Source organism: Bos indicus x Bos taurus, chromosome 6 (assembly GCF_003369695.1).
Source record: "Bos indicus x Bos taurus breed Angus x Brahman F1 hybrid chromosome 6, Bos_hybrid_MaternalHap_v2.0, whole genome shotgun sequence".
Classification (NCBI taxonomy): domain Eukaryota; kingdom Metazoa; phylum Chordata; class Mammalia; order Artiodactyla; family Bovidae; genus Bos; species Bos indicus x Bos taurus.
Window position 1 is genome coordinate 112,484,911 of NC_040081.1, and position 15,363 is coordinate 112,500,273.

Consider the following 15,363-nt stretch of genomic DNA (forward strand, 5'->3'; position numbering starts at 1 on the left):
AGAGCCTGGTGATCTGAGGGGGTAGAATATGTGGGAAGGAAACAGGTGGGGCCCATTGTCATCACTCCCAGGGACCTACTTCGGAACTGGAACCTCATATACACGACTCTGGACACTGCCGGTTCAGAGGTCTGGGCATTCAAAGTGGGGGTGCTTCCACCATGGGAGAAGTTCCTGCTGGCCTGGTCACTATGGGTTATTCCTGCCAAAAGGCCAGTAGAAAAGATTCAGCAGTGTAGCGAGGAAAACTGACCCAGACCATGTGAGGAGGTAGATCAGGCCAGCTGAGCACAAGGAGGCCAAGAAGACTTGGTTTGGAGCTCACATGGGCATCTCTGGTCTTCTCTGCCTCATCTGGATGCTGAATGGACAGGCAGGCGCTGTGGCTCAGGAAGGGATGCTGACCAAGGGTCAGGCCCTCAGGAAAGAGGCTCTGGGTAGCACCAGGTCAGCATCATACCAGCACAGGTGCCCACTGGAGGTGAAAGGAGATGGATGGCAGGGAGGGACATGAGCATCTTCCACATCCCCCGTGATCTATGACAAGAACAGCTAATGCACAGGCCTGGTGGAGGGATGAGAGTACACACCTGTGGGACATGGAAGACATCCCCACGTGGGCACAGGTGCACGGGGCAGGGGCTGGAGCAGCAGGGCTGGCCTGCCCCTCTCTCTGCAGGGCTCCTAGGGCTGCTGCGCATCTCCTTCCACAGGGCCTGGTTAGGGCTCCCCATAGCCGGGCGCGCCGGGATCCACACACGAGCACACCAGGGACCAAGGCAAACTGTGTCTTGCCACTTCTGACAGCCTCCAAGTCACACAGGCCATCTTTTCTCCATTCTGTTGGTTCCTAGACAGTCACAAGTTCACCAGCTACAAAGGGAGAAGACGCAGGTCCTGTACTCAGTAGGAGGAAGTCAAGATCAAGTCAGGTCAGGTGCATACCAGGGACGGGATGGGAGAGAGAGGATGGAGACCTGCTTGGAGACCATGCTCTCCAGTTGTATTTGCTGGGGGAGTGGGCAAGGTGGCCCGAAGGGAGAGTGAGTCACAGGTCTGGCAGCGATAGAAAGAGCCACTCAGGCATTTGGAGGTCAGAGAGAGGAGCCCACTCCAAAACCCCTGCTCCTGAGTCAGGGTTAGAGATCCCCAGGCAACACTCTGACCCCTGCAGGCTGCACCATGTGCCAGGCATCCTCCAGGAAGGAGACACCGCTGTTGTCATCTCCTGTGCATTCCCTCTCGGGTCCCCAGCACATCTATGGGCGCCCCATTTTACAGATGGACTGCTGAGATGCAGACAGCTTAGGCATCTTGCCACGGTCGCTATCCCTGATCCAGACCTAATTCTGAAAATTTCAGGCCTTCTGCTCCTACACTAGCTGTGCAAACTCGGGTTGTCAGGTCCTATTTGTGAAAGCCAACTTTCCTCCTTAAAAGAGCAACTACAATTCCTATTGCAAGTCTCAGACTGGGGCTTCATGTGAAGGAGAGTGTACCAGGGCAGGCTTCCTGGTGGTGGCAGACCCCACCCTGAGAGTTATGATTTGCAGGGCGGTGTAAAGGAGTCAGTCCAGTGGGCTGGGGAAAGGGATGGGCAAGATGCCCAGTGGGAAATACTGGGAGAGGCCTAAGGGAAAGGAATGAGGACTGGGGTGAGGAGAGCCAGGCCCGGCGAGAGGGAAGCTGGCAGTCCCCCCAGGGGAGGCGTATTTGGGGTTTGTCTAAAGGTGGATGGTCAGGACACCGCAGATGGGAGCAGAGTGCTGCTGGGCAGTGAGCGAGTGCCACCTGCCTGCACTGCTCAGGTGACAGCATCTGTGTGGGTGTCACTCTGGTTTCCTTCCCACTGCATCCACCAAAGGGTGGTGGCCCAGTCATCTGGCAGGAGGCTGGGCCCTGCAGGCAGGCAGACGTCCTCCAGCCCCTGAGCTGGCCGAGGAGATGGAGCCGCGGGGCTGGCTGCCTCTGCTCCTGCAGTTGGGCCTGATGTGGCCCCCGTGGGCTCAGCCTGAGCCCCAACTAAGGGTCTTCGTGGTTCCCCACAGCCACATGGACGTGGGCTGGCTGCACACCGTACAGGTAGGTGGCCCGAGTGACCCCACACACCTCTTGAAGCTGCGGTCCTTTTTCCATCTGGACTCCAGAGTGGGTTTGTGTCCTGGGTCTCTGCCATCAGGGAACTTGGCCTTGGGCCCACCTGTACTTGGCTATGGACTGGATGTCGGCTGCCCTGGTGGCTAAAGTAGTAAAGAATCTGGCTTCAATGCAGGAGACCCAGGTTCGATCCCTGGGTCAGGAAGATCCCCTGGAGAAGGAAATGGTAACCCACATCAGTATTCTTGCCTGGAGAATCCCAAGGACAGAGGAGTGTGGTGGGCTATAGTCCATGGGGTCACAAAGATTTGGACACGACAGAGCAACTAAGGTAGACTGGCTGTGGGCAGGGGTGAGAATGTGTCCCCAGCCGCAATGTGTCGAAGGTGTTCTTCAAAATTCTATTGAGTGAACGAATGAACCAGGGCAGAGCAAAAGAGGGAAAGACTGATTTCCATAAGTTTCTGGTGCAGGTAACTGAAATGATTACCCAGGCCTGCACAAGCTCTTTCTGGAAGGAGGAAGGAAATAAATGAATAGGACCACTCTATGATCGTGGATACAATACTTTCCATGAGATGTTAATAACTGAGTCGCTCATTTTAAAGGGAGTTGGGCAGCAAGAGGCCCTGAGGCTGAGTGTTGAGCCTGGTTCCGGCTACCCGTCTGCGTGTGGAACTGCTGACAAGTGGGGAAGCATGCTCGTCACCCCCAGTTTACAGAAGGGACACTGAGGAATGGGGTGGGTGCTGCCCAAGTCAGCCTGACCCAGATGGGAGCATGCTCAGCTCCATCCTGGGGGCTCCCAGCCCCTGGGGAGAAGATAGATTCAGAGAGATCGCGGGGTCAGCTTCTCTCAGCCTCAGCCCTTGACACACACTTCCCCACTGTTTCATCCCAAGAAGGCCCATCAGTGTCCCTGGACCTCACTTCTTGGGCCCTGTTGTCAATTGGTCTGTGCTCCAAGGCAGGAGTGGTCAGCATGCCCCTCTGGGCTGGCCCCGCCTTGGCTGGACTGGCACGACCCTCTGTCACGTAGAGTGTCTGCCTCCTCATGACTCTCCTCAGGGGCAGACTCCCATCAAAGGTTGTCTGCCCGGGTGCTTCTCTCAATGCAGGGCTCACCGTGTGTCCATTACAGAGTGGATGCTGGGCTCCCTTGTTTGAGGAGCAGGGGGAGCTGATTGCAGGGCCTGGACAGGCTTGGTGGGAGCACCAGGCACCATGTCTCCCTGGACCTTCCTCGTCAGTCCCTGGTCCACGCCCTGTGGTTTCCCCCACAGGTCTGCAGTGATGGTCTCTCCTCCTCCCCACCCCAGGAGAACATGCAGGCTTATGTCACCAACGTCTACAACTCCGTGGTGGAGGCACTGACCCTTGAGAAAAAGCGCAGGTTCATCGCCGTGGAGCAGGAATATTTCCGGCTGTGGTGGGATGGCGTCGCCTCGCACTGGCAGAAACGCAAGGTAACGCTTCCCTCAGGGTGTCCTGACCAGCTGAGAGGAGATGTCCTGGGGGTCCCGGGGATGACCCTTCAGGAAGCTCCTGGGTTGTGCTCTGTGTGACCAGGTCGGGGCTGCATAGACCAGGAGGCCCCAACTGTGCTGAGCTGTGCCCAGGGCCCATTTAGTACAGGTTTGTGGTCAGCCCCATGCCCAGGGGACAGGTTTGTGTTTGATCCTGCCTTTCTGGTTCCTCCTGAAAAGTTGCAGCTCTGGCAGCCCAGCTGGGCACTCAGCGGGTGTGAATGGGGTCACTTTTGACCCTGGGCACATCAGGGTGACCCTGTGTCCACACCCTCTGACTTCACTTATGAATCTGCGTGGCTCCCATGGACACTGGAGCCAGTGACCATCCAGGGGTGCAGAAGTCCCTGTGGATTACCCTTCTGATTAATTCTGTATCACAGTGGGTCAGAGGCCATGGTCCTTGGAGAGGCAGTCTGGGGCCAGGTCCTCTCCCCATCTCCATGTCATCACAGGATGGGGCTAGCCTCTTCAGCTGCATGTGAATTCACTCGGAGCATGATTAATGTTAAATTCCCGATTTAGTTAATTATATAAGAGCTATAATGATCTTCTTGCTCAAGACTTAGTGAACTAGGGAATTAAAGACATGAAGCTTCTAACGTTTATTTTCAATTGGTTTAAGTAAACCATATCTTGGATTAAAATAAATAAATAGTGTTAAGGAAATGGGTAAACAATATTAACAGTGAGATAATTGGGGGAAGCTGAAACGCCAGTTCTTTGGCCACCTGATGAGAAGAGCCAACTCACTGGAAAAACCTTCATGCGGGATAAGATTGAAGGCAGGAGAAGGGGATGACAGAGGATAAGGAGCTTAGATGGCATCACCAACTCAGTGGACATCCGATTGAGCCAACTCTGGGAGATAGTGAATGACAGGGAAACCTGGAATGCTTCAGTCCATGGGGTTACAAAGGGTCAGAGATGACTGATCAACTGAAAAACAACAATCAGTGGAAAGATTTATGGGAGGGGAGCATTTTTTACAATCCTTGCAACACTTTCATAACTTTGAAATTATTTCAAAACAAAAGTTGTGTACCTGTATGTATGCCTGATGAAGCATCAGCCATGGCCAGGTGCCGTTCTCAGAGGTAGACACAGTGCTGACCAGGACAGACAGTGTCCTGATATTTGCAGAAGAAATGAGGCTGAGGAGTCTGAAGGAAGGACCTGGAGATGCAGTAGGCATGAGACTAGCAAACAAAAATGGTTCAGCCTGGGAGGTGTAACATGGCGTTTCTCTCTGCCCATCATGCCAAGGTCCACCAGCTTGTGGCTAAAGGTCGCCTGGAGTTTGTCCTCGGAGGCCAGGTCATGCATGACGAGGCCGTGACCCACATTGATGACCAGATCCTCCAGCTCACAGGTTTGATTATTCTTCTGCAGATCAGGGTCCCTGTGGCCTCCTGCGGGTCTGGGACTGGGTGTCTGAGCCCTGGTCCTGAGCTCTGTCTTCCCCTTTAGGCAGGAGACTGTGCCCAGTCAACACTGATTACTGGCGCCGTGTCCATGTGTGCCCAAGTACAGGGGATAAGGGTGTGGATTCCAAACGAGCCAGCCTGGCTGGTTCCTGACTCTGCTAACTCCCAACCCTGTGACCCTGGGCAAGGATGCAGCGTCAATAAGCCTCAGTTGCCTCCTGTATAAAAATATTTGATAATGATGTATGATCTATCTCAAAGGGGTGTTATAAAGTTTAAATAGAAATAATTCAAATAGATCACATTGAGTACAGCATGTGGATCTCTAGTCAATGATCAATAAGGGTCAGATGCCGTCTCTGCCATCACCTCACCCACCAACTGTTCAACCATACCAACACCTCCAGCACCACCGCCATCACCACCATTACAACTGCCACCATCCATACCCGCACCTGTACCACCTCCAACAACACTACCTCCAAGTCTGTCATGAATGCCCAACACCACCATCACCGCCACTAACATCTTGGCACATCATTGCGTAATTTATAACACCAGCACCTCCAACATGAGCACCATCACCATCACCACCACTAACATCTTGGCGCATCATTGCGTAATTTATAACACCAGCACCTCCAACATGAGCACCATCACCATCACCACCATCACCACCACTAACATCTTGGCGCATCATTGCGTAATTTATAACACCAGCACCTCCAACATGAGCACCATCACCATCACCACCATCACCACCACTAACATCTTGGCACATCATTGCGTAATTTATAACACCAGCACCTCCAACATGAGCACCATCACCATCACCAATGTCACCTGTGTCTGCGCCTGTACCACCTGTGGTACCACTGGCTCCAAGTCGTAGTGAATTCTCCAGCACCACCATCACCACCACTAACACCTCAGCCCATCATTGCATCGCTTCTAACACCAACACCCCCAACCAACACCAAAATTACCACCATTACCACAACCTACCCATCATGCACCTCTTCCAAAACCACCACATTGCCCACCACTATTCGCATTCCGACCACCATCAAACTTAAAAGTGTGTTATTTTAAACACCATTCTTGTAGAGAAGGGGACAAAAGGAAGCAAATGTAGAAAAATATGGGAAATCTATTGAAAATGTATTCATTTCCCATTTCCCCATTTCTCATTTCACCTCCAATTCAATACCCCTTCTAACACCAGTGCATACAACCACTCTCTCAACTGTTACATCCACACCATCACAACACCAACACCTCTACTACCATCCAAATCTCATCACCTTCACCACCCCAAAAACCAACAGCCGCTCGTCTACCGCTAACCTTAGCCCCCTGCCACCAGCAGCACCGTCTCCACCACCACAAGCAGCACCTGGATCACCAGCACTGTCACCTTCATGGTGACCTCTAACACCCCAACCGCTTCCCGCACCACCACTTCCCGCACCACCACCAAACCTCCAGGGCTAACTCTACCACCTACTGCACAACCGCCATCATCCGTGCCAACAGCCTAACAGAAACTGACAGACGTTACCACCGCCTCTACCATCCTCACTACCACCATCATCACCACCAACTCCTTTCGCATCATCATTATCCCTGTCAACACCACAACCACTGGCATCACAGCCGTCACACCAACACAGCTCTCATCAATACCACCATATCACCACCATCGCCTCTTCCATATGCATTACTAACACCACCACGGTCGCACCACCATCACCTTCACAACCTCCATCACCACACATACTGCCACGAAGGGCACATTCTCCTCTACTTAACAGGTGTTTTTCACAGGCATCACTTCACTCACCCCGGAAGGCAGGGTGTCCAGAGGGCATCAGGCTCGCAGTCTCTTTCGCAGAAGAGACACTAAGACTGAAGCTACAGGAGGGCAGAGTGTCAGTGGGAGAGCCCGGTTGACTGCAGTGTGGGCTGGGCTCTAGCCCACTGTCACTCCACTGAAGTCGGACCCTGTGCAGGACATCACGATGGCACTGGGCTCTCTCTTTGGATTTTCTTACCTCGTCTCTCCTCTCAACTCTTTAATCGGTGCTTCCTTCCTTCTGAGTTTCTACTGCCTTATTTCTAGATGGAAGTGATAAGCTCATGGGAATCTTTATGTTTTACCATAGAAACTCCCCTGTCTGCAAAATGCAGCCTCAGGCCTCACCTCCTGCTTTCCTCCTGTTCCTTCTGCTTCCTGCTTCCCAGATCTGCCCCTAAGACAAGGCCTCCTGTGGTTCAGAACAAGGTTTCCTGTTGTTTCCAGTCAGACTCACCTAGGGAGTCTCATGTCCAGGAACCTTCCACTGGGGCCACAGTGCTCAAGCACCTCCCCTCTTCACCGTGACCTACAGTTTGCTTCTGGCAGTGACCGGTATCTGATTCTTATCTGGGTCCCCAGGGCTCAGTCCAGGATTTGACCAGCCAGGGCTGGTGGGCATAGAGGGAGGGAAAGGGCACTGAGCTGTCTTCCTCCGGGTACCTACAGAATCATCATTCCTCATCTCTGGCCTCAGACCACCATGCTCACCTTCTTAAACACCGCACAGCTGACCCTGAAAGGCAGACCAGAGGAGCCAGAATCTAAGCTAAGATAGGTTCCCGTCACTGGGGCAGGAAGGGCTGTGGACCTCTTGATCCTCCCCAGGATATTCTCTGAGGCTCCATTTCCAACACCATCAGGCTCCTGGGACCCTCAGAGGATGGGCCCTGACTTCATCTCATGATGACCTCCTGTTCTAAAAACAAGGCATACACTTCCTTCCTTCAGTCCTGGTCGCAGTCCTGGAGATGGGGAGACTTACAAAACCCATTCTTGGAGGTTGAATATGAGGCAAAAATGCTGCTGAAACTTACATGAATCACGCTGCTAGCAGGTGATGGTCGCATTCTTTTTTAAAAAGTTACTTACTTTTTCTTATTATGTATATTATTGAGGTGCAGCTGACTTACAGGGTTTTAGGTGCAGAGCGATTGATGCAGGTGTACATACACACACATATTATTTTTGAAATGTTTTTCTATTATAGGTTATTATGAGGCATTAAATAAAGTTCCCTATGCTGTACAGTACACCTTTCTTGTTTGTTGCATACCTGTTTTTTAATTAAAAATCTAGCATCTATTCATTCTTAGTCAAACAACTGAAATCAAAATGTCATGCATTTTTTATTTAGGCAGAAATTCATAAATATTCTAAGATATATAAGTATATGTTATGCATATATATATATATATATATATACACAAAAGCATTGCTACTACAAATGAAGAAGGGGTGAAAAAGAACAAAAAAAGAGATGCAGAAATTGGAAAACAAAAACTAAACGAAGTGAGAAGCACTGAATGTTAAATAGCAAAAGTGAAACAAACTAGATAAAAGTAAAAAATCATCATATAGTCCAGTTGTTTTTTAACTATGGTGGTTCATAACAAATGTATCTGGAGCTCTGGAGAAAAAACAGCAATGCCTGGGCATTTATATTTTAAAAAAAAGATTCCAAGAAAATTCTGATATATATCTGCATTTTAAAAAGTGATTACAGGTTTTTCTATGAAATGGTAGTTTTAGTGATACATTCTATTATTTTTCTGTTGACCAATCATGACACAATGGTATTGAGTAATAGTTACGTACTCAAACAGAAATGGTATGGACCTAACAGAAGCAGAAGATATTAAGAAGAAGTGGCAAGAATACACAGAAGAACTGTACAAAAAAAAGATTTTCACGACCAAGATAATCACAATGGTGTGATCACTCACCTAGAGCCAGACATCCTGGAATGTGAAGTCAAATAGGCCTTAGAAAGCATCACTACGAACAAAGCTAGTGGAGGTGATGGAATTCCAGTTGAGCTCTTTCAAATCCTGAAAGATGATGCTGTGAAAGTGCTGCACTCAATATGCCAGCAAATTTGGAAACTCAGCAGTGGCCACAGGACTGGGAAAGGTCAGTTTTCATTCCAATCCCAAAGACAGGCAATGCCAAAGAATGCTCAAACTACCACACAATTGCACTCATCTCACATGCTAGAAAAGTGATGCTCAAAATTCTCCAAGCCAGGCTTCAGCAATACGTGAACCGTGAACTTCCAGATGTTCAAGCTGGTTTTAGAAAAGGCAGAGGAACCAGAGATCAAATTGCCAACATCTGCTGGATCATGGAAAAAGCAAGAGAGTTCCAGAAAAACATCTATTTCTGCTTTATTGACTATGCCAAACCCTTTGACTGTGTGCATCACAAGAAACTGGAAAATTCAGAAAGAGATGGGAATACCAGACCCTCTGACCTGCCTCTTGAGAAACCTATATGCAGGTCAGGAAGCAACAGTTAGAACTGGACATGGAACAATAGACTGGTTGCAAATAAGAAAAGGAGTACGTCAAGGCTGTATATTGTCACCCTGCTTATTTAACTTCTATGCAGAGTACATCATGAGAAACGCTGGGCTGGAAGAAGCACAAGCTGGAATCAAGATTGCTGGGAGAAATATCAATAACCTCAGATATGCAGATGACACCACCCTTATGGCAGAAAGTGAAGAGGAGCTAAAAACCCTCTTGATGAAAGTGAAAGAGGAGAGTGAAAATGTTTGTTTAAAGCTCAACATTCAGAAAGTGAAGAACATGACATCTGGTCCCATCACTTCATGGGAAGTAGATGGGGAAACAGTGGAAACAGTGTCAGACTTTATTTTGGGGACTCCAAAATCAGTGCAGATGGTGATTGCAGCCATGAAATTAAAAGACACTTACTCCTTGGAAGGAAAGTTATGACCAACCTAGATAGCGTATTCAAAAGCAGAGACATTACTTTGCCAACAAAGGTCCGTCTAGTCAAGGCTATGGTTTTTCCAGTAGTCATTGATGGATGTGAGAGTTGGACTGTGAAGAACCCTGAACACCGATGAATTGATGCTTTTGAACTGTGGTGTTGGAGAAGACTCTTGAGAGTCCCTCCAGTCCATTCTAAAGAAGATCAGTCTTGGGTGTTTATTGGCAGGAATGATGCTAAAGCTCGAAGCTCCAGTACTTTGGCCACCTCATGCGAAGAGTTGACTCATTGGAAAAGACTCTGATGTTGGGAAGGACTGGGTACAGGTGGAGAAGGGGACGACAGAGGATGAGATTGCTGGATGGCATCACTGACTCGATGGATGTGAGTTTGAGTAAACTCCGGGAGTTAGTGATGACAGGGAGGCCTGGCGTGCTGCAATTCATGGGGTCGCAAAGAGTCGGACGCAACTGAGCGACTGAACTGAACTGAACTGAACTACATAATCACAAATGTAAAAGATTCTTATCAGTTTTCACAATAAATAGCCAGACAAAAAATAAAAGATAGTTACAATTATAAACAATTATGGAAACATGATTAACCTAACAATATAAAATAGGAACAAATTTTTTGCTTGGGTTAAGCAGAGTGACCTGGTAAGTGGAGGTTGGTGCTTTTCATGCATTTACATTTGGTGTGGTTAACAATATGTTTGATCCAATTTACCATTTTCTTAATTGTTTTGGGTTTATTTTCTGTAGATCTTTTTCTTCCCTTGTGTTTCCTCCCTAGAGAAGTTCCTTTGGCATTTGCTATAAAGCCGGTTTGGTGGAGCTCTCCAACAAATGCTAAAGGATCTTCTCTAGACAGGAAACACAGAAAGGGTGTTTAACTCGAACCCAAAACAATAAAGTAAATGGCAACAGGGTCATACTTATCAATAATTACCTTAAATGTAAATGGGTTGAATGCCTCAACCAAAAGACAAAGACTGGCTGAATGGATACAAAAACAAGACTCCTATATATGTTATCTACAAGAGACCCACCTCAAAACAAAGGACATATACAGATGGAAAGTGACGGGCTGGAAAAAGATATTCCATGGAAATAGAGGCCAAAAGAAAGCAGGAGTAGCAATACTCATATCAGATAAAGCAGACTTTAAAATAAAGGCTGTGAAAAGAGACAAAGAAGGACACTACATAATGATCAAAGGATCAATCCGAGAAGAAGATAAAACAATATATGCACCCAACATAGGAGCACCACAATATGTAAGGCAAATGCTAACAAGTATGAAAGGGGAAATTAACAATAAAACAACAAGAGTGGGAGACTTTAATACCCCACTCACGCCTATGCATAGATCAACTAAACAGAAAATTAACAAGGAAACACAACTTTAAATGATACAATGGATCAGTTAGACCTAATCGATATCTATAGGACATTTCACCCCAAAACAATGAATTTTACCTGTTTCTCAAGTGCACACGGAAACTTCTCCAGGATAGACCACATCCTGGGGCATAAATCTAGTCTTGGTAAATTCAAAAAAATTGAAATATTTCCAAGCATCTTTTCTGACCACAATGCAGTACGATTAGATGTCAATTACAGGATAAAAACTATTAAAATTCCAACATATGGAGGCTGAACAACATGCTGCTGAATAACCAACAAATCACAGAGAAGAAATAAAAATAGAAATCAAAATATGCATAGAAACGAAGGAAAATGAAAACACAATAACCCAAAACCTATGGGACACTGTAAAAGCAGTGCTAAGGGGAAGGTTCATAGCAATAAAGGCTTACCTCAAGAAACAAGGAAAAAATCAAATAACCTAACTCTACACCTAAAGCAACTAGAAAAGGAAGAAATGAAGAAGTCCAGGGTTAGTAGAAGCAAAGAAATCTTAAAAATTAGGGCAGAAATAAATGCAAAGGAAACAAGAGATCATAGCAAAAATCAACAAAGCTAAAAGCTGGCTTATGAGAAGATAAATAAAATTGACAAACCATTAGCCAGACTCATCATGAAACAAAAGGAGAAGAATCAAATCAACAAAATTAGAAACGAAAGTGGAGAGATCACAACAGACAACACAGAAATACAAAGGATCCTAAGAGACTACTATCAGCAACTATATGCCAATAAAATAGACAACTTCGAAGAAATGGACAAATTAGTAGAAAAGTACAACTTTCCAAAACTGAACCAGGAAGAAAGAGAAAATCTTAACAGATCCATGAAGCATAGAAATCGAAACTGTAATCAGAAATCGTCCAGCAAACCAAAGCCCAGGACCAGACGGCTTCACAGCTGAATTCTATCAAAAATTTAGAGACGAGCTAACACCTATCCCACTCAAATTCTTCCAGAAAATTGCAGAGGAATGTAAACTTCCAACTCATTCTATGAGGCCACCATCACCCTAATTTTATGAGGCCACCATCACACTAAAACCAAACAAAGATGCCACAAAAAAAGAAAACTACAGGCCAACATCACCGATGAACATAGATGCAAAAATCCTTAACAAAATTCTAGCAAACAGAATCCAACAACACATTAAAAAGATCATACATCATGACCAAGTGAGTTTTATCCCAGGGATGCAAGGATTCCTCTATATCCGCAAATCAATCAACATAATACATAGTACTCAGCCATTAAAAAGAATAAATTTGAATCAGTTTTATTAGCTGGATCCTATTATTCAGAGTGAAGTAAGTCAGAAAGAAAAACACCAATACCGTAACTAACAAATATATATGGAACTTAGAATGATGGTAAGGACAACCCTATATGCGAGACAACAAAAGAGATGCAGGTGTATAGAACACTCTTTTGGACTCTGTACAAGAAGGCAAGGCTGGGATGATTTGAGAGAATAGCACTGAATCATGTATATTATCATATGTGAAACAGATCACCAGTCCAGGTTTGATGCATGAGACAGGGTGCTCAGGGCTGGTGCACTGGGATGACCCAGAGGGATGGGATGGGAGGGAGGTGGAAGGGGGGCTCAAGATGGGGAACACATGTACACCCATGGCCGATTCATGTGAATGTATGGCAAAACCACTGCAATACTGTAAAGTAATTAGCCTCCAATTAAAAAAAAAAAAAGACAGCTGGTTTGATAGTGCTGAATTCTCTTCACTTTTGCTTGTCTGGAAAGCTTTCGATTCCTCCATCAAATCTGAAGGAGAGTCTTGCTGGTAGAGTATTCTTGGTTGTAGTTTCTCCCGTTCATCACTTTAAATGTATCTTTCCATTCCCTTCTGGCTTGCAGAGTTTCTGTTGAGAAATCAGCTGATAGCCTGATGGGAGTTCCCTGGTATGTTATTTGTTGTTTTTCCCTTGTTGCTTTTAATATTTTATCATCGTCTTTAATTTTTGTCAGTTTGATTACTATGTATCTTGGTGTGCTCCTCTTTGAGTTTTTCCTTCCTGGGACTCTCTCATCTCTTTCTGGGACCCGTATAATGCAAATTTTGGTGCATTTAATGATGTCCCAGAGGTGTCTTAGTTTGCCTTCATTTCTTTTCATCATTTTTCAATATTCTGTTCTATGGCAGTCATTTCCACCATCCTGTCTTCCAGGTCATTTTTCCATTCTTCTGCCTCCGTTATTCTGCTATTAATTCTTTCTAGTGTATTATTCATTGCTGTTTGTTCTTTAGTTCTTCCAGGTCTTTGGAAAACATTCCTTGCCTCTTCTCCATTATTTCTCCAAGATCCTGCATCATCTTCATTATCATTATTCTGAATTCTTTTTCTGGAAGCATGCCTATCTCCACTTCATTTAGTTGCCTTTCTGGGGTTTTTATCTTGTCCCTTATTCTGGGACATATCTTTCTGCCTTTTCACCCTGATTAACTTTCTGTAATGTGGCATTTGTTCTAGCCACTGTGGAACTGTGGGAGGCTTGAGAATGCAGGTGCCAGCTAGAAGTCTATTCCCCTGACCTAACTGGGTGGGGTGGGGGTCTTCCCTGGTGGCTCAAGGGTAAAGAATCCACCTACCAATGCAGGAGACATGAGTTCCATCCCTGGGTTAGGAAGAGACCCTGGAGAAGACTCCACTCCAGTATTGTGATCTGTGAAATCCCATGGACAGAAGAGCCTGGCCAGCTAAAGCCTATATGATAGCTTACTGTGAACAATATCAATACCAGATTGGTAATTTACGAAGGCAAAGATTTTCCTTTGGGACCAGGAACCAGTCTTGATCACTCAAGAGATTTTGTGTAGCAGAGTTTCGTTAAACTATGAAAAGGGACAGGGGAAGCTTCTGACATAGACATCAGAAGGGGTCGGAGAATGCCCCCCTCTCTAGTCTAAGCAAGGGAATTACATAGTTTTTAATCGATTATTACAATGAATCAAAAGAATGTCCCAAGGTTGTAAAGACCTTTCTAGATCTACTCCCATAGTATACATTTTAAGACAACAGGATTAGTCAGAAAGTTTTCAGGAAGGAGAAACATGACCTTAAGCAGGATACATTATTCTTACATAATCCTTAGTAAGGAAACATAAGGAAAATAGCATTTGTCCTTTCCTCCTCCTTGAGAATTCCAGACCCCTATCTCCTCCTTGAGAGCCCCAGACACCTGTCTCCTCCTCAGGGACCCTGGACTTCTGATCAAACTGCCCAGGGATTGACTCGCTCAATCCTCCTTTTTCTTTTGGGAGAATTATGTTGCCAAGGGAAAGGGGGCATCATTTTCATTCCATAGCTACTTCCTGCTGTTGAGGGGCATTGTCCCTAAATTGTTGCTGTAACATATTCTCCTTACCCTCATATTGAGAGTCTCTGATCCAGGGGACCCAAGTAGCACTTGGAGGAGGTTGTGGCTCTTGTAGGAGCCTGGACAACCATTTGTAACTTAAAAGCTTTCAGACAGTTAGAAACAAACCCCATTTAGCAGTTACAGATATAAGACAAAATAGGCATTAAGCCAAGTCAAAACATAATCAAAATTAAAAGTTACATTATGTCCACAGTTAAGGAACAATACGTTATATCAGTCCTTCTTAAAATTGGTTGATGTCATCAGATGAAGAAAAGCTGAAGAAAGTCTTTTCCTTGAAGTGGAGAAACCCACCATGGGAAGCTTTCAATTGATCAGGAGGTTGAAAAGTTGAAAGCTGAGTCAAATAGTTAATTTTAACCCTTCAGGATCTATGACAATATCTGTGCACAAAACCAGTCTGTCATAGAGACAGGTCCTTCTTCTTAGGGGGAGTTCGAGCCCTCGTTAAAGCTACAAGGAGAACTTTAAACCAACTGTCTCATGTTTCTGAGTTTCCTACACAGATGCCTCTTAATAATGTCATTAGCCTTTCCAACTTTTTCTGAAGATTGGGATCTCCAGGAACAGTGTAAGTGATATTCTATTCCAAGAGCTTTTGACACACCTTGAGTTACAGTAGTTTTAAAGATGGAGCCATTGTCACTCTGAGTTTTAGAGTCTAAGATCC

General features: G+C 46.1%; 1 protein-coding gene across 1 annotated transcript in view; it reads left to right on the top strand.

The window, feature by feature from the left end:
- The first annotated feature begins 1,944 nt into the window (after positions 1–1,944).
- The window catches only part of LOC113894748 (epididymis-specific alpha-mannosidase-like), a 40,453-nt gene continuing 27,034 nt past the window's right edge, over positions 1,945–15,363 (top strand). Inside the window, 3 exon segments of the mRNA XM_027545416.1 lie at positions 1,945–2,082; positions 3,417–3,563; positions 4,890–4,995. Coding sequence (XP_027401217.1) covers positions 1,945–2,082; positions 3,417–3,563; positions 4,890–4,995 — 391 coding nt within the window.